This window comes from Drosophila serrata, unplaced genomic scaffold, assembly GCF_035046125.1.
Source record: "Drosophila serrata isolate PLE 108 unplaced genomic scaffold, ASM3504612v1 contig_240, whole genome shotgun sequence".
NCBI classification, from domain to species: Eukaryota; Metazoa; Arthropoda; class Insecta; order Diptera; family Drosophilidae; genus Drosophila; species Drosophila serrata.
In genome coordinates, this window is record NW_028257138.1 from 4,642,253 (window position 1) to 4,662,903 (window position 20,651).

At 43.2% G+C, this 20,651-nt stretch overlaps 3 protein-coding genes and 1 long non-coding RNA gene across 14 annotated transcripts in view; 1 reads left to right on the forward strand and 3 right to left on the reverse strand.

Annotated features, from left to right (window-relative positions):
• Positions 1 to 7,875, reverse strand: part of jp (junctophilin) — a 19,963-nt gene extending 12,088 nt beyond the window's left edge. Inside the window, exon 1 of one of the 6 annotated variants that reach the window (XM_086830705.1) lies at positions 7,518 to 7,875. The gene's annotated coding sequence lies outside the window, so the exon portion shown is untranslated. Of the gene's footprint in view, positions 1 to 344; positions 774 to 5,869; positions 5,977 to 6,271; positions 7,283 to 7,517 lie in introns of those variants that run through there. The other 5 variants (XM_020943239.2, XM_020943240.2, XM_086830707.1 and 2 more) reach the window with 5 other exon arrangements.
• The window catches only part of brwl (brickwall), a 17,499-nt gene extending 1,520 nt beyond the window's left edge, over positions 1 to 15,979 (forward strand). Inside the window, exons 1-6 of one of the 6 annotated variants that reach the window (XR_015271193.1) lie at positions 9,515 to 9,672; positions 13,204 to 13,467; positions 13,536 to 13,588; positions 13,656 to 14,860; positions 15,421 to 15,619; positions 15,687 to 15,979. Coding sequence is in view for 4 of the 6 variants with exons in the window: in XM_086830709.1 (XP_086686835.1) it covers positions 9,656 to 9,672; positions 13,204 to 13,467; positions 13,536 to 13,588; positions 13,656 to 14,686 (1,365 nt within the window). In the remaining 2 variants the exon portion in view is untranslated. Of the gene's footprint in view, positions 1 to 9,514; positions 9,673 to 10,096; positions 12,741 to 13,039; positions 13,468 to 13,535; positions 13,589 to 13,655; positions 15,637 to 15,686 lie in introns of those variants that run through there. The other 5 variants (XM_086830709.1, XM_020943237.2, XM_020943236.2 and 2 more) reach the window with 5 other exon arrangements.
• Positions 8,726 to 10,446, reverse strand: LOC147643992 (uncharacterized). The gene is made up of 2 exons (XR_015271195.1): positions 9,823 to 10,446; positions 8,726 to 9,763 (listed from the first exon to the last, which is right to left on the reverse strand). It is a non-coding gene; the product is annotated as an uncharacterized LOC147643992 (long non-coding RNA).
• Mtpalpha (monolysocardiolipin acyltransferase Mtpalpha) lies at positions 15,621 to 18,984 on the reverse strand. Its single transcript, XM_020943235.2, has 5 exons — positions 18,625 to 18,984; positions 17,604 to 18,331; positions 17,346 to 17,486; positions 16,519 to 17,288; positions 15,621 to 16,458 (listed from the first exon to the last, which is right to left on the reverse strand). Exons 1-5 carry the CDS (start codon positions 18,698 to 18,700, stop codon positions 15,822 to 15,824), a joined length of 2,352 nt encoding a protein of 783 aa, XP_020798894.2. The 5' UTR covers positions 18,701 to 18,984; the 3' UTR covers positions 15,621 to 15,821.
• Between the last annotated feature and the right edge of the window lie 1,667 nt (positions 18,985 to 20,651).

Consider the following 20,651-nt stretch of genomic DNA (forward strand, 5'->3'; position numbering starts at 1 on the left):
CTTTTCGGCCCCGTTTGTTATTCGAACTTCGAACTGATTCGAGCTGGCTTAATGGCCGTTATTTATTTGCCATTCTCAATTGAGTTTTGGCCACCATTCGTTTTGTTCGTTAATCCATATTGTTTTATAACTTATTTAACGCAACGAAATTTTCCACACGCACACACACACACACACACGGACAGCAGGCGAAACTCGGGCAAAAATTCGTTTAAAAAAATAAAATAAAATAAAACACAGAAAATAAGATGTGAAAATGTGAAAAAGCGTATGTTAAAAATAGCAGAAAGTCAAAGCGCGTCGAAAGTGCGATGTCGTTGAGTTAAATTTTGTCATTCCCGTGCCTTGATTGGTTCCAAATCAGCTGTTTGTGGAACAGCAACTATACCGCTCCGGATGCGGAATGCCGTTTTTGCCGGATGCGGATATGGTGGAGCGGAGCAGGTGGAGCGAGCGGAACGCACGAGCGGCGGGCAGCGACTGGCGACCGAGAAAAGATCCGAGATGGGGATGAATCGGGATCGCGTAGTAACGACACGGCGAAGACGACGACGACAACAAGCAGAACCAGAACGAGTACGAAATCCCCGAGATCCCCGCGAGAATCACCCTGCTGAGTTGCGTTGCGTATACGCCCCGTTCAACTAACTTCTTGTGCGGGTTGTTCTAGTGGCGACGACGACGACATTCGTGCGACACGTCCAAACGCCAAACGCTTGCAAAGCGAAAAGAAATCCCCGCCAGCATCCATGCCAGATTCAAGCCAATTTACTCGCTCTCCCTTGCACTCACTCTCTCTCGTGCTCTGTGTTCATTTCAGGGATCCCGAGATCGCTGAATTCATCTGGAAAGCGACAGAAGAGCGAGGCTGTGGCTTCCAATTGAATAGTTCTCTCCCAGCGGGTGGTGAACAGCTGTTACATATCGAGAAGAAAGACGAGTGAACGGGGCGTATGAGCAATATTTGGGCATAAAGAAAATATGAATGAACGCATCCATCGCGTCTGTTGATCTCCCAAAATAATGTATATATATTATTGGTAATGCTTTGTTTGCCAGGCGACTGACTCATTTTCCCCCTCTTAAAATGCTCACTTCCAGGTGATAATTGACAACGGTTTGCGGATAATATCGGCTTCAGGGTCCATGTTCCAGTCCCAGCTAATAGCTGGGCATGCTCTTGGCATCCAGTGGCCACTTATCCCGGTGTCCACTTAATAATGCACCGACCAACCGTCACATGTGTGCCCCACTTTCTGTAAATGCAATTACCACGCCGCATCGGGGCCACTCAGTTTTCCCTCGTTGCACAAGGAGCTTAGGGAAATCCCCGCTTGGAAGCTCCTCCCGGGCCAGTACACGTCACAGGCCATTAACTGGAGTACAGACACGCAGCCGCCCTCGAAGGGAGTGCTATCTGCAGAGTATATACACTCACACACAGGTTATACAATTTCAGAATTGAAAAACAAACATGGAATACGAGTAAGCTGCCAGCTGCAGGCCACACAGTTGGCACAAAACCCCATTAAACTGGACAAAAACAATTGTTTTGTTAATTATTTTATAACCTTGCAGGGTATTATAATTTCAGTCAGAAGCTTAAAACACAATGAAGGAGTCATTTCCGACCCTATATTTCATATATATTATTGATCAGCATAAAAAACCAAATCGACCTGGCTATGTTCGGTCAAAATTTAATTTTTTCAAAATTTTGAAATTTTTATTAAAATTGTCAAAAATTGACAAGAAATTGAATTTTTTAAATTATAAAACGTAGTATGCAGATTTGTTAGGTTTTTAAAAACTAACACAAAAAGGAAATCCGAAATGAAATTAGTGCATTTTTGCCTAAGTTATGGCATTTGAAAAACTTGAATTTACCCTAAAAAAAAAGCGTATTAAAATATCGATATGTTACACTTTAAATACATGATAAAAATAAAAAATAAAAACTGAAATTCATAAAATATCTCGAATATGGCTTCCTTTCTTGTTAGCTTTTGATTTAATGGACTTTTCAGTAAATTTTGAATGTCAACAAATGTCATTAAAGATGTTTTCCTAAATATCAGATCGATAAATACTTCAAAGGCATTTTAAATTATTTACCTATTAAAAAGCAATTAATAAAGAGGTTTCCAACATGTAGAAAATATTTCAGTTATTGTTGCTTTTCAGAAGAAGGTTTCCCTAGTAATACTTGAAAGACTTCTTTATTCTTATAGCGCTCGAGGAAAATTACTTTTAAGAGCCACAACTTTTTCTCATTTTGAAGCAAGGGTGTCGCCAAATTTCTGTATTTTCCCTCTTTGCTTTGGGGTTTTCATTATTTCTTTGTTTAGGTTACCATTTACGAGGAAAACTTGTACTCATTTTGAGCACGTTTTTCTTTTGTTCTAGGAACACGCAAAGGAATGTATTCAACACGCACTTCTCAGGTGGCTGTAACCAGTTACCACTGTACATACAACAAGTAAATACTTTAGCTGTCCAGTGCAGATGCTCTTGGAGCAAATAAATTAAATATTCAGATACCTTTTCCAAAACCAAACGCAAACAATGAATTTTTAAAATGGCACACAAAGACAGGGAGATCTGATTCATTTGTCCCAAACGCTGGACATTGAGTATTTAAGAAATTCCCCAACTAAAAGCAAATTGAATTCCATGAGCTCCAAATCCTCGAGAAAACATTCCCTCTCACCGACAGCTGTCCGATCCAGAGCTATCTCAATTTCCTGGCTGCCAGATTATGATTTTAAAATGGTCTTTTTAATTCGTTTTTGATTGCCCAGCATATTTTTGTGCTTTTGTTTTTGAATTCCATTATTTACGAGAGATCTCCTCCATTTCGTAGACATTTAATTTGTTTTCATGTGGCTCCTAGAATGGAATCGGAAATCAGCGTCAAAAATACATGTGTGACTCACGCAGAGCTTGCTCTTCGACGGAAATCGAAACATGAAGCCTCACTTCCTTGAGCTCCTGCGGTGGCAAATTGTTGGGAAAACTTCGAGGACACTGATAGGCAAATGATGCACATGATTGATGACTTATTCTCTATGCGAAGGAGAACAAAGACTGACTGCCTGGCTAATGGAAAATGGTCGGGAAATCAGAACTCAAACTAACATTTAGACCATCTGCCAACAAGTTTAGTTTATGCTTCGTTTTTGAAGTCCTTTTTATATTTTTCAACTAGTTTATAAAGTTTAATTTCTTTTCTACTTCTAATTGCACACAGAAATCGGATTATCTTTAAGTATTATTATTTTTCTTTCTGCTTCCTTTTTAATTCTACTTGAGTAATTAGTGAAACAAAGCCCTGCAGCGTTTTAATATAGCAGCAATTCCACTTCAAATCAGACCAAAACGACAGGCACTTGGCAAGGACTTGATGGGTCCTCGCAGCTGGCTGATGGCGAAACCGAAGCTCCTAGAAATCCGATATATATAATGAAATATTCATACACACACACCCCCTTTTCCTCCTCCTTCTCCTTCAGCTTAACTATCCTTGTATTGTGTCAAATACAAAAGGATTGAGAATCACACACACATGTGGTCCTGCATGCACTTACACATACACTTACGCAAATGGCCTTTATGAGGGGGGGTGGGTGGTAGTTGGGGGAACCCCCGGGTGGCTGGAATAATAAGAATAACGAGAACAACGAGCGACAGCAACGACTTGAGGCTGCTTGAAGTCAAGCCACACACCCAAGGAAACTGTCCGCACACACAGCCACAGTGGAGGGGGAAAAAATAAGAGTTTACATTAAAAGGAAATATGATTTAAGGAAAGTAGAGGTTCCTGCGATATGTAGAAACATTTCTGGTGAGAAAAAGAATCCCTTAAACACTCAATATTACTAAACCCCTAACCCCTCCTATGCCAGAATTACTTGATGGATATTTAGTGGCACTTTAGCCAAGTCTATATCCCTATCTCTGGGCATAGCTATCCTAGTTCCTGGTGCGATAAGGCAGCAAGTCGAGGTAGACAAAGCAACGACATCAGCATCGACGTTAAGTGTTTATGGGATAAAACAGGGCCTAATACACATTTTGTGGGCGGGCGGGAGAAAGAGAGGCCGAAGGATTACAACGGCAACTAGGCATAACAATAACACTAACACTTAAGGACAAGGGCCGCACTAGAGCCACCGAATTGGCACAGATATGCGCACTCACAGATGCCCCATCCAGTTCGAGTGGCGGAGACCCGAAATCCCCAAAAAAAAAAGCCCGGAGTGGGTCGTCGCCGGAATCACGCTGTGCGGCGACACCGATTGAAAGACTCTCGGCACAGCCGGAGTAGGGGCCAGGCGGATGTGCAGTGCTGCGAGGTCGATATTTGTTTAACCAGCAAGTAGCAATGGAAATTAGGTTACTCCTGGGAGCTGTTACACAACAGGCCGTGCCTCTCCATCTCCGTCTCCGTCTCCATCGTGTGTGTGTGTTGCTGACAGCAGGCATAAATCTCAGCAAATATGCAAGTTGTGCCGCCTCCGGAATGAGCAGCATGGAACAGCAGGAGGGCTGCCACAAGGCAATGCAACAGGAGAGGCCGGAGAAACGAGTAAAGCCTTTGGCCACCATCTCCACGGACAGAGCAAGCCTATTTCCCCGGAGATTCCCCAGTATTTGCTTCTTCCGGCTGCTGGCCAGCAAAATGCCATCACGAACTAATGCGACCAACGGAAACGGGGACACATTCTCCACACACTGAGGAAAAAGTGAGTAAAAAATATATAACAAAAATACTGTGAATTCAATTAATTTGTGGACAAGTTCAACAAGAAAACGAGCATTAAAATTTAATGGGTATTCGCAAATATCATTTCATACAAAATAAACATAAAGGCGGTACCATTTTCAACCCAAATAAACACAATTTCGTGAGTTTTGCAAATAAATAAATGAAAGCAAACACTGTCTCCGTAACCATTTCGCTAGAATTTCTTCCTGTGCCATCCTCTCCCAGGACCTCCTGCCACGAAAGAACAACAAATCAGGGCCAGTGGCAAAGAGGATAGGAAATCAGAGGAAAAAGCAGGACACAGCCTGAAAGCTGAGCAAACAACAAAGCAATAGCAACAGCAAATAGACAAACAGGCCGGCTGCACATTCAATTTAAAATTTCCTGTGCTGCAAATGCAAGGACACCCACACTCTCAGGAGGTGTGGCAAGGAGAAAGCCAAGACGAAACTGATGAAATCACGGAACAGGAGACACACTGGGCAAGGAGCACACAGGATATCCGCTTCCGCTTTGACAAGTGGCAGGCCCCTCCTCCCACAGGCCGCACACAAAGTTGCAATATGAAGCGCAGTTTGCGCCAACTTCCGGTTTCCCCCCGCAGGCCCACTCAGGACCCCCCAGTAACAACAAAGGACACACATCAGCACAGTCAAGTTTTAGCGGCCGCATGCAAAATTCAAATTGACATAAACACCGAGACGAGCGCTTGATTGTGCGGCTTGTGTGTGACTTGTGACTGTTGCTGGCTATAAAAAGTGTGCGCCACTCATCCGTCCCAGCCATCCATCCCCCATACGCCGTGTGGTACCAGTACCAGGAGTAACAACACGGCCAAATGACACATACAGGTGGGGGGAGGGTCTTGAGTTATGGGTGAAAATTTGTGAAACCGTGTACGAAAATGTAGCCTCTGTAGGTAGGTTTTTCTTAGAATATTATCTATTCCTTATACATTGCTTATTACCTTTGCCAGAAATTTTAAACTTGTTTTGAGTGGTTAACTTCTACTCTTTACTCAGTTTTTAATGCAATACTGGTGATTTATAAACTTTAAAGTGTTTAAATTTTGAATAGAAGGAAAGAAATGAGAATACTAACAGTGAGCACATGAAAAGTCGTATAATTTTTTACTACTTTGAAATATTAACAATTAAGTTTGGCATTTCCATTAACTTCAAGGTAAACTTTCAACTTTTTTTCCACCTCAACACTATTTAAATTATATAATATAATGAATTTTAATAATTTCCAAAACCAATTTCTAGTTCGTTTCAAAGAATTATGACTGTGTGCCACCTGGGGGGAGGGTTGGTCTATAAGACAGGGGCACATGCCACACGACTCTTATTCCGCGTGCCCGCGAGGATTCGAGTATTCCTCGAAATGTGTGACGCAGAGAGGTGACTGAGAAGGCGACTGAAGTTTGTTATTTCGATTTTCCACCCAACCAAACCGAACCGAGCGATCGGAAGGTGGGGCATTATTATTATGGCTACTCACAGATCCTCGGGGTGCCGTCACTTGCACCGGTGCCCTGCAATTGTCTCCGCGAATATACGCTTTCGTTTTTGGGTTTATTTTTAGAGCCCTAATGCCGACGTACCGAGAAGCAGCAATTATCTGTGCGGATATCTATCTGTCTATCTGCCAGATATGATGGTGTATCTTGTGCCAGGCAGCTACTTGTGGATTCTTTGTTCGTGGCTCGGTTATGAATCGCTCGCTCAGGTATTACTCATTCGATGTTAATTTAAAAATTTCGTTGATTCGATTATTGTTTATAGTTAGGATTGGGTTAGGCCCGCGCTCTCTCCATTCGTCTCTTACTCGTGGGGGGGCGGCGTAGGTTAATTTGGTCTATTCTATTCTAGTTTTGTTTTTCTCGCGCGCGCGTTTCGCGTTCGTTTCGTTTGCGTTGTTGGTTCGTTTCACACTGACTGCGGAAAGTCACTGAATTTTCCGCTCTGGCGAGAAGCAAATGTGTTTCTTTTTTTCGGCAAGCGGACGTCTTGCTCTTCGCTGCTGCTACTGCATTTTCCGAGAGTCTGAGGTGAGCGGATGGTCAGAGAGCTCCTCCCTCGCCATCGCACCTCGATGTTGCCAGACCGCTGCCAGTGGGCCAATGTGGCGTATGCGTAATGCGGGTTTTCCACTCTAGAGCGTTAAGTGTTCATTGTTCACCTTAATTGCCAACGACAAGTCCCGGGGGAATTAAGTTACGGCCTATGTGGGTTTGTTGGCCACTAAAAAAACAAAAGATGATTCCTGACTCACTTTCCACTCTTTGTGGGATTACAGGAAAATCCTCAATTTCCACGGAAATCCACACAAATCACAGCCAAACCGCCAGTGCGCATTTGGAAAAGTTTCGGTATCAAAATCTAGCTGATTCGTGTCCATGTTTAACCTTCAGTGGCCACGCATTGGACCTTGAATTAGAAATTAATTAGAGTCGGAAGCGGAGGGCAGTGGCAGGACACGACCGCTCAAGGACTCGCCATCGTGTGTCCCTGTGCTGGTGCGGCATCTACAGGTAGCCGCAGCAACGACACCCACAATCCTCGAGCCCTCGAGCCCGCCATTGTTTCGATTTTCTAACGAAATCGAAACTCTACACGCTGACGCGAGTCAAACAAAAAAATACACAGAGAGCGAGAGAGAGAGAGCAAGCGACTCGGCGGAAAATCATGGGGTTTTCCCCGTGGCAAGGGGTGCTATAGGAGTAGGGGGAGAGAGTCACACATACTGCGCTTCGGGAAATGCATTCCACATCTCCAAAGTGAGGCTGCTGCATCCTTGATGCCGCTGCAAATGGCCCGTCAAAGTGCTCGAAAGTGGAAACTTTTCGCTGGTGAAACAACTCCGTCGTCGTCCTCGTCCTTGTCGAAAACTGCCTCAAAACTTTCCAGCTTTCGTTTTGGGTAAATAATTCATGGCGAATATATTTTTAAGCACACAAACACACCAGTGGCACTCACGCACATACACACAGTCGCGTAACCAAAACAAGCTCGAAACCAGGGAAAAATCCTGACAATTTTCCGGGTTCCTCCCGCTGCGACCAAGGACGAGCACTCGCCTCGACTGTCCTGTGGCAACTGAGCCCGATTGCACTGCCTGTCATACACTCGCTCTCTCTTCCCTAGCTCCTTGCTCCTTGCTCCTTGCTCCTGGCTAATGCCTCCTGACCACCCATTTTCCCACCCGGTGACCAAGTTTTCCTCGGTTTCGCTCGGCTCTGGTGAGCCGAAGAGTTCCCTTCGTGGATGGCAGCATGTAGGCCACAACAGAAACGAGCCTCCTTTTTATTGAATTTTTGAGCACACGCATGGCACGACATCCTTTCGCCTTCGCTCGTTCCCCCCAAAAAAGAGAGCTTTTCCGCAGGCGGAAAAGGGGGTTAAGGAAAAGCTGAAAGCAGGTCCGTATGCTTGCGGTAAATTGCAGGGCAACAAAGTTGTAAACAAATCATTAAAGTGCTGGAAACAACTGCGGGGGTGGCGGCGGTGGACAACTGTCAGGCGCAGCGGTTTCACAGTCGGCTTGAGTCCTGCCAGAAGGATTCGAGAAGAGTGAGTGGGTTATTTTTTTTTTTGGGGCAGGCTCAGAGCTTTATCAAGCTTTTCCCAGCGTGCGTATGAATAATCTCATTTCGGATGACCGTTAACCCCTCAGCGAAATATCAAAAACGGTTAAGAAACATTGTAAAGAAGGCTAGTACATATTATAAAAAATAAAGACGTTCATATTGTAAACTGTATACCTTAACTGGAAAGAGTACTTGTATGTTTTTAAAAAGTTTGTAATGCAAAGTAAATGTATTTGATTTTGTCTTTAATATTTAAATACTTGAAAAAAAAACTACACCTGCAGTGCGTATACGTAATTTTTTATGTAACTCGCTGACTTAGGAATGATCGGTAAATTGTAAGTATTTTTATCGTAGCTTATGTGTACAGATTAAAAATAACGAAGTACTATTAGTTTTATTACAATTATATAAATATTTTATATTTACAGTCTTATATTTACTGCTTTAAATTTCATTATGCCTGACAGAGGTCTCCACAGTTTTATTAGCTTCTGACTAAAATTATAATATTTTTCTTTGAGTCGATTTTTTCTATATTTCATATGACAATTTTGTCTATAAATAACATTTAAAAAAAAACTCATAACTTAGCCAAAAATGCAGTAATTTCAAATCGGAAACCTTTTATGTGCTAGTTTTTATCATGGCAATAAAACTGCATACTTAATTTAAAATGTTAAAAAATGAAAAATTTTGTCGATTTTTGACAATTTTAGTGATGTAACCCCTTATCGTTTTTTGCGAAAATCGAAAAAATTTTCAACAATTTTATTTCAACCGGACATAGTTAGATCGGTTAAGCTGTTGATTCTGATCAAAGATATATATGATTTATGGGGTCGGAAATGACTGCTTTGATGAGTTTTAAGTTTCTGACTGATCTTATAATACCCTGCAAGGGTAAATTTGTGTACCAATACCATTACCATATCTCATAGTTCTCACCGGAAGTAGTCTGCGCCATCTGTCGGACAGCCCCTAAAACTTTTTCAATGGTGTCTCTTGAAATTCGCTCAAAAGCTCGTCTATTTCATTGAAACCATCGCCTAGCAGAGAGAAAACGTAAACAAACGTTGTTGGGAAGCCAAATTGAGCGAGAGAAAGAGCTTTTTGTGCAAAAACAAATGATTATTGTTTGCTCACCTTTGGTTGTTGATTCTGAGAGCCACAGCTGCGGCTGTAAAAAGTGTGTGTGTGTGTGTGTGCGGAGCTGAGTAAGCAACTGTCGCTGTTTCAATGTTCGTTGAGAGTTAGAGCAGGCAGGAAGAGAAGGCAAAGACACAGTGGACACAATGCATTTGGAGAACAGGTAAATTTCCAGGTAGTCAGAAATCTGTTTGCGTACAATGTTGCTTCGCCTTTGGGTTTTTCCTGTCGTAGATTAGCAACGGAGAAAAATGCTGGGAGAGAAGTGAAAGGAATGTAATGTGTAAATTACTATGACAACATCATTAAATACCTTCAAGCAGAGTATTACATTATTATTATTAGTTATGAGTTTTAGTCCCTATAAAAACATGCTTGCTTTATTATTAATAATATTACAACATATCCTGGAAACGATCTCATTCTCTGCGCTGCGATCCATTTTCGGGGTGACTTTTTGTGCCAACAGTCAGCGTGCCACAGTGCAACACGAAAGCAACAAAGATGACTGGCCTGAGCTGTGTGTACCTCCTCCTCCACAACCCCCTCCTGGCTGCCTCGCATCTGTTTCTTGGCATTTGTACCGCGCAGTTGCCGTTGCTCTGTCCCTCGTATTGTTTGTATTATTTGTTGTTCGTTCGCAGCAGCAGCAGCAGCAGCAGCAACAAAAGGCTGCCAGCTGTGTGTGTGAGTTATAAATGTGTTCCAGAGAGAGAGAGAGAGAGATTGCTTGTTCTCTGTTTGCTCGCCGTTCGCTCGCTCGTTTGCTGCCTTGTTGTTGCCTCAGCGTTCTACGTATCCGATAGACACTTTCAGCTCTCTCTGCAGCTGTATCTGTATCCCAGTATCTGTGTGTTTGCTTAGTCGCCTCGGTCGCTTGGAACGCGAGACATACGACATCGCAACAACAGGCCAACACATCCAACAGTCCGCCGCCGATTCCCGAGCACCGAGCACCGCCACCGCCACCGCTAACCAAAACACGCAACACTCAGGCGGAATCAGTCGTTACGTCAGTCGCTCAAGTTGCCGTTGCCGTTGTCGTTGTTATTGTTATTGTTGTTGTTAGTGTCGTTGTCATTGCAGTCGCGGCAACAAATATAATTTTTGGCGCCGTTTTTTTGCTGTGCCGCGCAGTGTGTCGCGTTTTGAAATCGCTCTGAAAACAAGCCTGTCTACCAGTCTTTTGGTGTTTTGAAATCGCCTGCCAGCAAGGAGTTGCAGTAGCGGTCTTTAAGTCACCCCCCAGAACCAGGAATACCGAAAAACATAAGATATGCCATAACTGGAGTTTCAAAATCACTTTTTTAGAAACACCCCAGAGTTTTAAAACATAAAAACCCGTCTACATAAACAAGACTCGTATCGAAACGAAGTAAATCGAGTGTTATATTACCAACCAGCTACAAAGCAGTGAAAATTACGGATATTCGAGTTAGTTACGTTTCAAAATCGCTTTTCAAAATCATCAAGAGCTCTCAAATATCCTGCCTGCAGTCACAAACAGCCCTGCGAACGTCGCCAACACAGGTAACTCATCTTCAAATAACAAAACAATACTCCGCCATAGTGATTCAATCTTTTTAAACAACATCGCACTAACTGTTCTAAAACAGCAACAATATAATACCCAAGCGATAAGCACCAACAACAGCGTTCAAATCGCCAGCTAGAAAAATTCTATATGCCATATTGTTGCCCTCCGTGTGTGTGTGTGTGTGTGTGTGTGTGTCTATTGTTGCTGTTGTTCTATCTAACAAAGTTATTGCTTTTGTTGTTGTTGTTGTTGTTGTTGTTGCTGTCATTGGGCCATGGAGCAATATACAATATGTAGGGAAGGCGGTAGGATCGCGGGGGGAGCGCAGAGCGAGCGCCGGGGATTTCTGCAAGTTTTCTGTCTGTTTTGTTAGCTTTAGAAATAAATTCTTTATTTTTTTTTCCTGCTGTTTTTTGTTTTTGTGTTTTCGGTTGGGTTTTGTGTTTTGTGCTGTTTCTGTGTGTTTCGGCGACTGCCTTCTTGTTTTTGTACGTTGCTGTACTTTTTTATTTGATTTCTTTTTTTTTTGTATTTTTGTTGTTGTTTTGTGCCCCGTTGTTAATATATAAACATGAACATTTCTCGAAGTATAAGTACAAAAACACACAGGCGAAACGCTCATGCTGATATGTTTATGTTAAATAGACGTAATACAATAAATATTGCTATAGCCAGGTTCAGTTGTTTTTTCTGCTATTTTTCCTGCTGTTTGCTTTCCCCGCCCATTTTGTACATAGCAGTCCAACGAAACATTAACAAAAACAACAACTGGCAGAATCAAAACACGCGCACAACGTTCGCCGCGATAATGATAATGATGTTCGTTGCTAATAATGATGACGGGCAGAAACAAAACAACAATTCTGAGAGCTCACAGTGGGCTGAAGCAGTGCAGGAATTGTGTTATCATAAATTAAATATATCGCTATTATTTAAATTTGTTATTTAGTCGCTTATTTTTATCAACTTGTATATAAACTATATTAAAATCTGGTTCATTTCTATACACGTTGTTAAGACATTTGACCCCGTTGCTAGTTCTGCCTCCTTAGTTAAATTTTCCTTCTTTTGACCCACTGTGCGCACGTTTTTCACCGTGCCAAACTGGTGGGCTTAGCGCAAGGTGCTCAAAGTGGCGGGAAAACTTTTGGTGGAGATTCAAGAGAGGCCCGAAATCGAAGTCGGGCTAAAAGAGCTAGGTGGGGAGCGGGTCTCGAGTGAGTGGGCTGATTAGAATCGAAACAGGTAGTCGCAGGTGCAAGAGCCATTCATTTTGGGTGAGTTTAAACGGAGTGAGTGAGTACTTGCAGACACTCACACTCGCCAAACTGTACTGAAAGCGAAATAATAACTATGTACAACAAAGTCGGCCGCAATGTTTTATTAAGTTTCACAAAATAAACATACATATGTATGTATGAATGTATATGATGAAAAAGCTCTATCGCCCGCCGCCCGATTGCTGAGACAGCAGCAGCAACAGAAACAGAACAGAATAAAAACCGAAACCGAAACCAACACTAACAAGTGACACGAGAAAACGAAAAGAAAACCGAACGAATGAACAAAAAATAAAATAAATAAGTCTCAGAACAAAAAGCGAAAAAGCTGACAATTCTCTTTGTTTGTCAGTCGCCGTAAATAAATAGGAAAAGGGATAGGAGAGTCTACAAATCGAATATGGGATATTCTAGGTGAGGAAACTGCAAGTTTATATTGTTTGAAATTATCCTTAAAACAATTAAAAAAATACCCTTTAAAATAGTAATATGGCAATGGGGAAATTCTAAGCACAAATAGTCTGTGATTTGAAATCATCAGTAATTAGAGCAAATAACAAGTATGCAACAAAAAGGTTTTGAAATAGAACACGGATTTTGTAAAATAATAGTTTAATAAATCAATAGTTACTATATTATAAATTTCTTATAACACTTCAGTACCGAGTTAATATAGATAAAAAGTTTTCGATGACAAACTACGATTTAAAATAAACTGACATCGATATTTCAAGTTCCAGTATAGAGCTCGAACCGTTTGAGTTTGACTGTTAAAGCAAATATTTATTCAAGTTCGGCCCATAAATGACAACAAAATTTATAAATAAAATGGATAATAAAACGTAATACTCAATAGGCATCTCCTTTCTTTTTACAGGCTGCGAGTTTGCTTCGGAAATTTGCCATCGAATATGACAACCTCAACGCATAGCAATACGAATAGCAACAACACCGCCCACCAAGAGAGCGAGGAGCGACCCACTGCCGCCCACCACAGTCCGACGGGATCGGGATCCGGAGTGTCGATCGGATCCACCAACCGAGTAATGCAGGCGGACGAGGACTTCAACATCCGGTTTGTCAACTTGGTGCGGAATCACAAATGTATCTACGACAAGAAGGTGCCCGAGTACCGCAACAGGTGAGTAAAAAACCCCCGGTTGAATTTTCCATATGTAACTTTATTAAATCTTTTATTTGGTTTTAAAGAGACAACCAAGAAAAGGCCTGGGTGCTGATATCCAAGGAGACACGGGAAAGTGGTGAGTGCTATACACATTTCTCCAACTTAAACCTTTACTAAATAAAGATATCCTGTTCCTTTAATAGTCATACACTGCAAGGAGCGATGGCGAAACCTGCGTGCCTGCCTCTCCCGCTACATCAAGCAGCAGTCGGGGTCGGAACCGCAGCACAAACCCTACTATCTGACCGAACATATGGCCTTCCTGCTTCCCTTCCTCAAGTCCACCCGCAACTCCCTGGAGGGAAACACTAGCCTGGCGGCGCTGTACCAGCTGTCCCAGCAGCATCAGCATGGCCGTTCGGAGCATCTGTTTCACCCGGCTATCCACGGCCACGATGAGAGCTCTTACTGCTCTCCCGCTAACATCAATCATAATACCAACAAGAACGGCATCAGGACCGGAGAGGTGTTGGGGCTTAATGGGGAGCAGGTGCTAGAGATGAAGCACTCGATATCGGAGAATGGCGACGACGAGGAGACCATTGACGCTTTCGATCCGGCGGTGGCCAATGTCCTTGGTCTGGATCATGCACCATCCACGCCTACGATCAGCATGGCCCAGGTGACTGGACGAGCCGGTGGAAGATCGCCGGCCAGAAGTGATACGGCAAGTGCGGATAGCATGCAGAACTTCATTCCGGATGTGCAGCTGGCCGAGACCGGGTCGCAGCTGATATACAACGATGAGGGACGTGGCACGCCACCGCCGCTGCATTATCACCCGCACATGCTTCCAAATCCCATGGCTATGGCCATGGGAATGGAACACCGTCCATCGTCCTTTGAACCGACGAGTGCCAAGAGGATTAAGACGGAATGCGAGGCCTCCAGCACGATGACAAATAGTGGGAGTTTCTGCGGCGGCCTAACCGTCTCAGAAATGGCCGACATGGAGTTCTTTCGCAGCATTCTTCCTGACCTGGCATCTCTGACTCCTCAGCAGCGTCGCAAGTTTAAGATTGGGATCCTGGAACTGATCGACGATGTGGTAACGCGGTATCCCCCCGCTCCGGAGAAATGTAACGGAGGAGTGAACGGCAGTGTCAGCAACGGTGTATCCACCGGAAGTCGAAACTCTAGACGCAGCTCTGGCCGCGAATGGCGGAAGCAGTGAAGGAGGAAAGGGGAGAAGGAGCAGAAAGTCACTAATCCTTAACTAGAATTATGATAAGTTAGTTAGCTGCTTAAGGTGGCTCTGGAGCTGGGATTAGGTGCCATTAACGCTGGTGCCTCTAGGCCAACTTCAGTCCGCTCACTGTCCAAGTGTTGTGTGCGCTCAATAAGATGCGTAAGTATAGGGTCCTGCCAGGGTTTTCGCTTCCTAAATATATATTTGATTTCTATTTCAAAGATGTCTTAAATCTAATTGAAGTTACTAATCTATTTTAACAATAGCAGAAAATATGTACGAAAGTTGATATAATCAGGAAGACGGTAATTTAATGAAGCATTCTTTTGAAATCTATTGATATCTGACCGTCAAACGCGTAATTATTTGATATTTAAAGGTTCTACAATTTAAAATTGATAATTTCAAAATTATGTTGATCGCGGTAATGTCGTCGATACAACACATCGAAAGTTTCCTACATATTTTTTATCAGCTTTAATTTTATATAATCTGAAGAACTAAAACTATATTGCTAAATAGCACTTCAAGTTGAAGTTACAATTAACTATTTATCTTTACAAGTATGAAGACTAAATTGAACTTGAATTGAAATCAAATAAATTGTGAGGAAGTGCTAGCCTGATCAGTCCTTATAAGCCATTAAGCTCAAAAGGGACTTGGACCACGAGAAAAGAATCTAGTGTATGCAGTAAATTTGTAAATTAAAGTATTTACAGATTTATTGAATGAAGAAATTTGTTCTCTTTCGCTTCACTTGCCAAGTTCACTCAGAGCATAATAATCTAGATGTACGGAGTCTGTATATATGTCTAAACTATAGAATCGATGTACAAAGCTGTTTCAAGTTAAATCAAAGAATAAGATATAAAGGGAATGAATGACGTCAAACTGCTGTGTCAAATAATAAACAAACAAGTAAGTTTGGAAAATTACACGGTAAACTTTAATTTAAAATCGCGACAACTTCATCATATGCATGTAGGGTCTTTCGCAGGGGCCAGGCCCCGTCTAGGCTAGCTCTCCCCGCTGAGAGAAATGCACAGGGACGAATGGCCCGTCCCTGTCTTCGCACTAAAAGCTAAATTTCGTTGGCTGGGATAATCGGATTGGATCGGATCTACAACTTCGAGGAACCAGCCTTGGGGTAGAACTTCTTCGTAGGGTCCTTGGCCATGTCGAGCAGGGTTTGTGCCGGCTTGAAGGGGGCTCCATACAGCTCGGCGTACGACTGCATCTTGCTGACCAACTTACCGGCTCCGTATTGATCGACCCAGCGGAAGGGGCCGCCGGAGAATGGCGGGAAGCCCAAGCCGAAGACAGCGCCCACATCGCCCTCCAGCGGACTGTCTAGGATCTTCTCCTCCAGACACAGCACTGCCTCGTTGACGAAACGCGACACCATGCGCAGAGTCAGATCCTCGGGCGTGTTGGCACCCTTGGACACCAGGGAGTACTTCTGCTTGACGATCTCCAAGGCATCATTGTTTACCGGACGGCTGCCTCGCGTCTGACCATCGTAAATGAAGATGCCTTTGCCAGACTTGCGTCCAAGGAAACCGGCCAGCACCAGGTCGTTCATCACCTCAAGATTGCCGCCGCTCAAGCGCTCACCGAACGCCTTTGCCAAATCGCTGGCAATGTGCGAGCCCACATCGATGCCAACCTCATCGGCAAGAGTGGCTGCACCCACGGGGAATCCAAACTTCTTGGTGTATTGATCCAGATCCTTGGGGTCCACGCCCTCCTGCAGCAGTCTGAAAGGATGTGAAATTTTAATAAGGTTCTAAGGAACTAAGGACTCTTAGATAACCAACCTGATGGCCTCCGACAGCATGCCGGCGAGGATGCGGGTGGTGTAGAAGCCGGGACCGTCGCCAACAGTGATGACTACCTTGCCCTGCTTAAGGCCCACGGCCACAGCCTGGGCCACGGTGTCTTTGGAAGTGCCCGGATGCGTGATGATTTCTAGCAATTGCATCTTGTCCACGGGCGAGAAATAGTGCATGCCAACCACCTTATCGGGACGGGAGCTTCCCGCTGCGATTTTGGTGATGGGAATGGCGCTGGTGTTGGTGGCAATGACACAGTGCTCCGGGACAACAGCCTCCAACTCCTTGATCACACGGTGCTTAACGTTGATGTCCTCAAACACAGCCTCAATGATTATGTCCGCGTTCTTAAAGTCGGCGTAATCCAGAGTGGGTCGCAGGTTGGCTAGAGTTTGGTCGCGCTCCAATCCGCTGATTCTCTTGCGCTTGACGGCCGTCTCCAGACCCTTTTGCACCTGACCGATGCCGCGAGCCAGGCCCGCTTCGGTGGCATCCTTCATCACCACCTGATAGCCCTTGTCCACCGACACTTGAACGATACCAGCGCCCATGAGGCCGGCTCCCAGTACACCCACAGTCTTAACCTGACGCTGGGGCTTGCCAAAGCGATTCTTCTTGCACTCGGTCTGGCCACGGAACAGGGAAATCAGTCCCTTGGACTCGGGCGTGGCCGACAGCTCACCGAAACCCTTGCGCTCTGCCTCGTAGCCCGCATCCGAACCCTTATCCACACCGGCACGAACCACATCCAGGATCTGTTGGGAAGTCAAGGTTAACTAAAAGCTCCGGGACAGTCTGGTTTAAAAACGAACCTTAAGAGGAGCGGGATAGAGGCCATTGGAGGCCTTAAGTACCTGCTTCTTGGCAGTCTCGAAGATCTTGTTCTTCACAAAGTCCGTATCCATGATGAACGACTGGATCTTGTTGACCAAACCACTCTTTTCGCGATTCACCTATAGAAGGAATGAGATAAGAACAAAAATACATTATCTGCTGGGATCAAAGGTTAATACTCTATGAAATGTAATTGTGTTGGTTTTTGATATATGAGTTTTGAAATAGTTTCTTACGCGAATTTTGCCACTGGCCAGGTCCTTGGCCACCTGAATGGCCGTCTTCTCGAGGTATTCGATGGTGTTCTGATCTGCGGGCTGCAGTCCCGGGCCGAGGGGATCCACCAGCAGATCAACAATGCCCAGACGCTTGGCGCGATCCGCGCGCACCTGCTTACCGGTTAGGCCCAAATCCAAAGCCGTCGGCACAGAGGTGAGCTTGGGCAGACGGACAGTGCCACCGCCGCCGGGTAAGAGGCCCAGCATGACCTCGGGCAGGCCCAGCTTGGTCTTGCTATCCTTGGTGGCGATGCGGTAATGGCAGGCCAGCGCCAGTTCCAGTCCTCCGCCCAGGCACACGCCACTAATAGCGGCCACAATGGGTTTCCGGCTGCGCTCCATCCGGTCGAACATTATTTGGGCGCCGTGCGAGATCAATGTGGCCTCCTCCGCCGTCTGGCAGGCCTCCAGCATGCCGATGTCGGCACCGGCAACAAAGCATCCCGGCTTGCCCGAGATCAGCACCGCCGAATTGACGGCACTGTTCGTCTCCAGATCCTTGATCACGCGCTCGAACTCATCGCTCACCTCGGAGCCCAGTGAGTTGACCTTGGCATTGGGCGAGTCAATGCGGATGACCAGGACCCCGTTGACCACTTTGGTGTGCAGATGTTTGTTGGCGGCGGCAACGGCCGCTGCCGGAGCGGGATTTGTGGACATGAGACGACGGGCCGAAACGGGCAGAGCTGTGAAGGGTTCCAAATCTAGATTAGCATCGCAGTCCAAGTGGAAATCGACAAAAAAAAAACTTATAAAGCAGAGGCAGCGAGACAGAGACAGCCAGACGAGCGGCGACGTCAAGAGAGAGTACAAAGTGCAAAGTCCAGTTATGCGGCGTCGACGAGGAAGAATCGATGAGAGGGCAGACAGCGACACCGCAAGAGAAGGCCACTATCTTGGGGACAAGCTCGATGATTCTCGCCCAGATTCCGGACCCTCCCCTTCCCTTAAATTCTGTATAATCCCAAATATTACCAACCTCTAGAGCACCTATTCTGCAGAAATTGCTGTCGCGACAGTTGGCCAACAGCACTCAGGAATCTCGTTGCCGACATTGCTTCGTCTTATATGTGGTTCTCTTATCTTCGGCTCGTTCACTTTTCGCTTAATAATAGTGTTCGAATGAACCTTGCTCCGGCGCCGTTAGTTATGAGTTCGCGTTGGTGATATAAAAAACGATGCGACAATTGTTCAACCTGTTGCACATCAGGGCTGGAAACGAATTTAGCGAAATTATCGATATATCGATTTGAAAATCATCGGGGAACGTTATTTCGAATCCACGGCGGATGGTCACATAAAGTGCGGCACAAGCAAAACATCGAGAGCTTTCAGTTTCGCAACAATACTATCAATATCTTAAAAAGTTCAATAATATATATGTATTTAAATGTAAGTATTATGTCTCTGCCAGTGCATGAATTTTCCCAAAACCTGTAAGCTAAGCTGTCGAACTTAGCAATGTTCGAATGTTCAAAATCAGTTGGATACTGCCCGTTATTAAAAAAACCTTTTTCAAAACAATTACAGACGGCTAACTTCGTTTAAATTTTGATTTATAGACAAAATTGTCATATAAAATATAGAAAAAATCGACTTAAAGAAAGGTATTATAATTTTAGTCAGAAGCTTGTAAAACTATGAAGGAGTCATTTCCGACCCCATAAATCAATAAATAATAATAAATAATAATAAAAAAAATAATAAATAAAAATAAATAATAATAAAAATAAATAATAAATAAATAAATAAAATATTGTTGATCAGAATCAACAGCTTAATTGATCTAACTATGTCCGGTTGAAATAAAATATTTGAAAATTTTTTCGATTTCTGCAAATTTTGATAAGGGGTTACATCATTAAAATTGCCAAAAATTGGAAAAAAATCGAATCTCTTAAAATGTTAAATTGAGTATGCAGTTCTTTTAAGCTGATAAAAACTAGCATTGAAACGCTTTCCGAATTGAAATTAAAGCGTTTTTGGCTAGGTTATGAATTTTTTAAACTTTGGTCGAAAAAATTGTAGTAAAAAAATGTAGACAAATATTGACTCAAAGAATGGTATTCTAATTTAATTCAGAAAATTTTTTTTGTTGTGAAGGAGTCATTTCCGAGTATGCAGTTTTATTACCCTGATAGTAACCAATATAGGGCCGTTTTCCGAAATAAAATTAAAACGTTTTTGGCTGTTATGAATTTTTTAAACTTTGATTGGTAAAAAAAATGGTATAAAAATGATGTCGAATTTTGACCAAAAGAATGTTATTCTAAATTTAGTTCGAAGCTTCTTACGCTATGAAGGAATCTAAGGAAGGTATTCTAATTTAAGTCAGAAAATTTTGTTGTTGTAAAGGAGTCATTTCCGGTATGCAGTTTTTTTTACCCTTCGGCCGTTTTCCGAAATAAAATTAAAACGTTTTTGGCTAAGTTATGAATTTTTTAAACTTTGATTGGTCGAAAAAATTGTAGTAAAAAAATGTAGACAAATATTGACTCAAAGAAAGGTATTCTAATTTAAGTCAGAAAATTTTTACGTTATGAAGGAGTCATTTCCGAGTATGCAGTTTTATTACCCTGATAGTAAACAACATAGGGCCGTTTTCCGAAATAAAATTAAAACGTTTTTGGCTAAGTTATGAATTTTTTAAACTTTGATTGGTCGAAAAAATTGTAGTAAAAAAATGTAGACAAATATTGACTCAAAGAAAGGTATTCTAATTTAAGTCAGAAAATTTTTACGTTATGAAGGAGTCATTTCCGAGTATGCAGTTTTATTACCCTGATAGTAAACAACATAGGGCCGTTTTCCGAAATAAAATTAAAACGTTTTTGGCTAAGTTTTGAATTTTTTAAACTTTGATTGGTCGAAAAAAATGTATAAAAATGATGTCGAATTTTGACCAAAAGAATGTTATTCTAAATTTAGTCCGAAGCTTCTTACGCTATGACGGAATCATTTCCGACCCTATAAATCATATATATTCTTGATCAGCATGATCAGCCG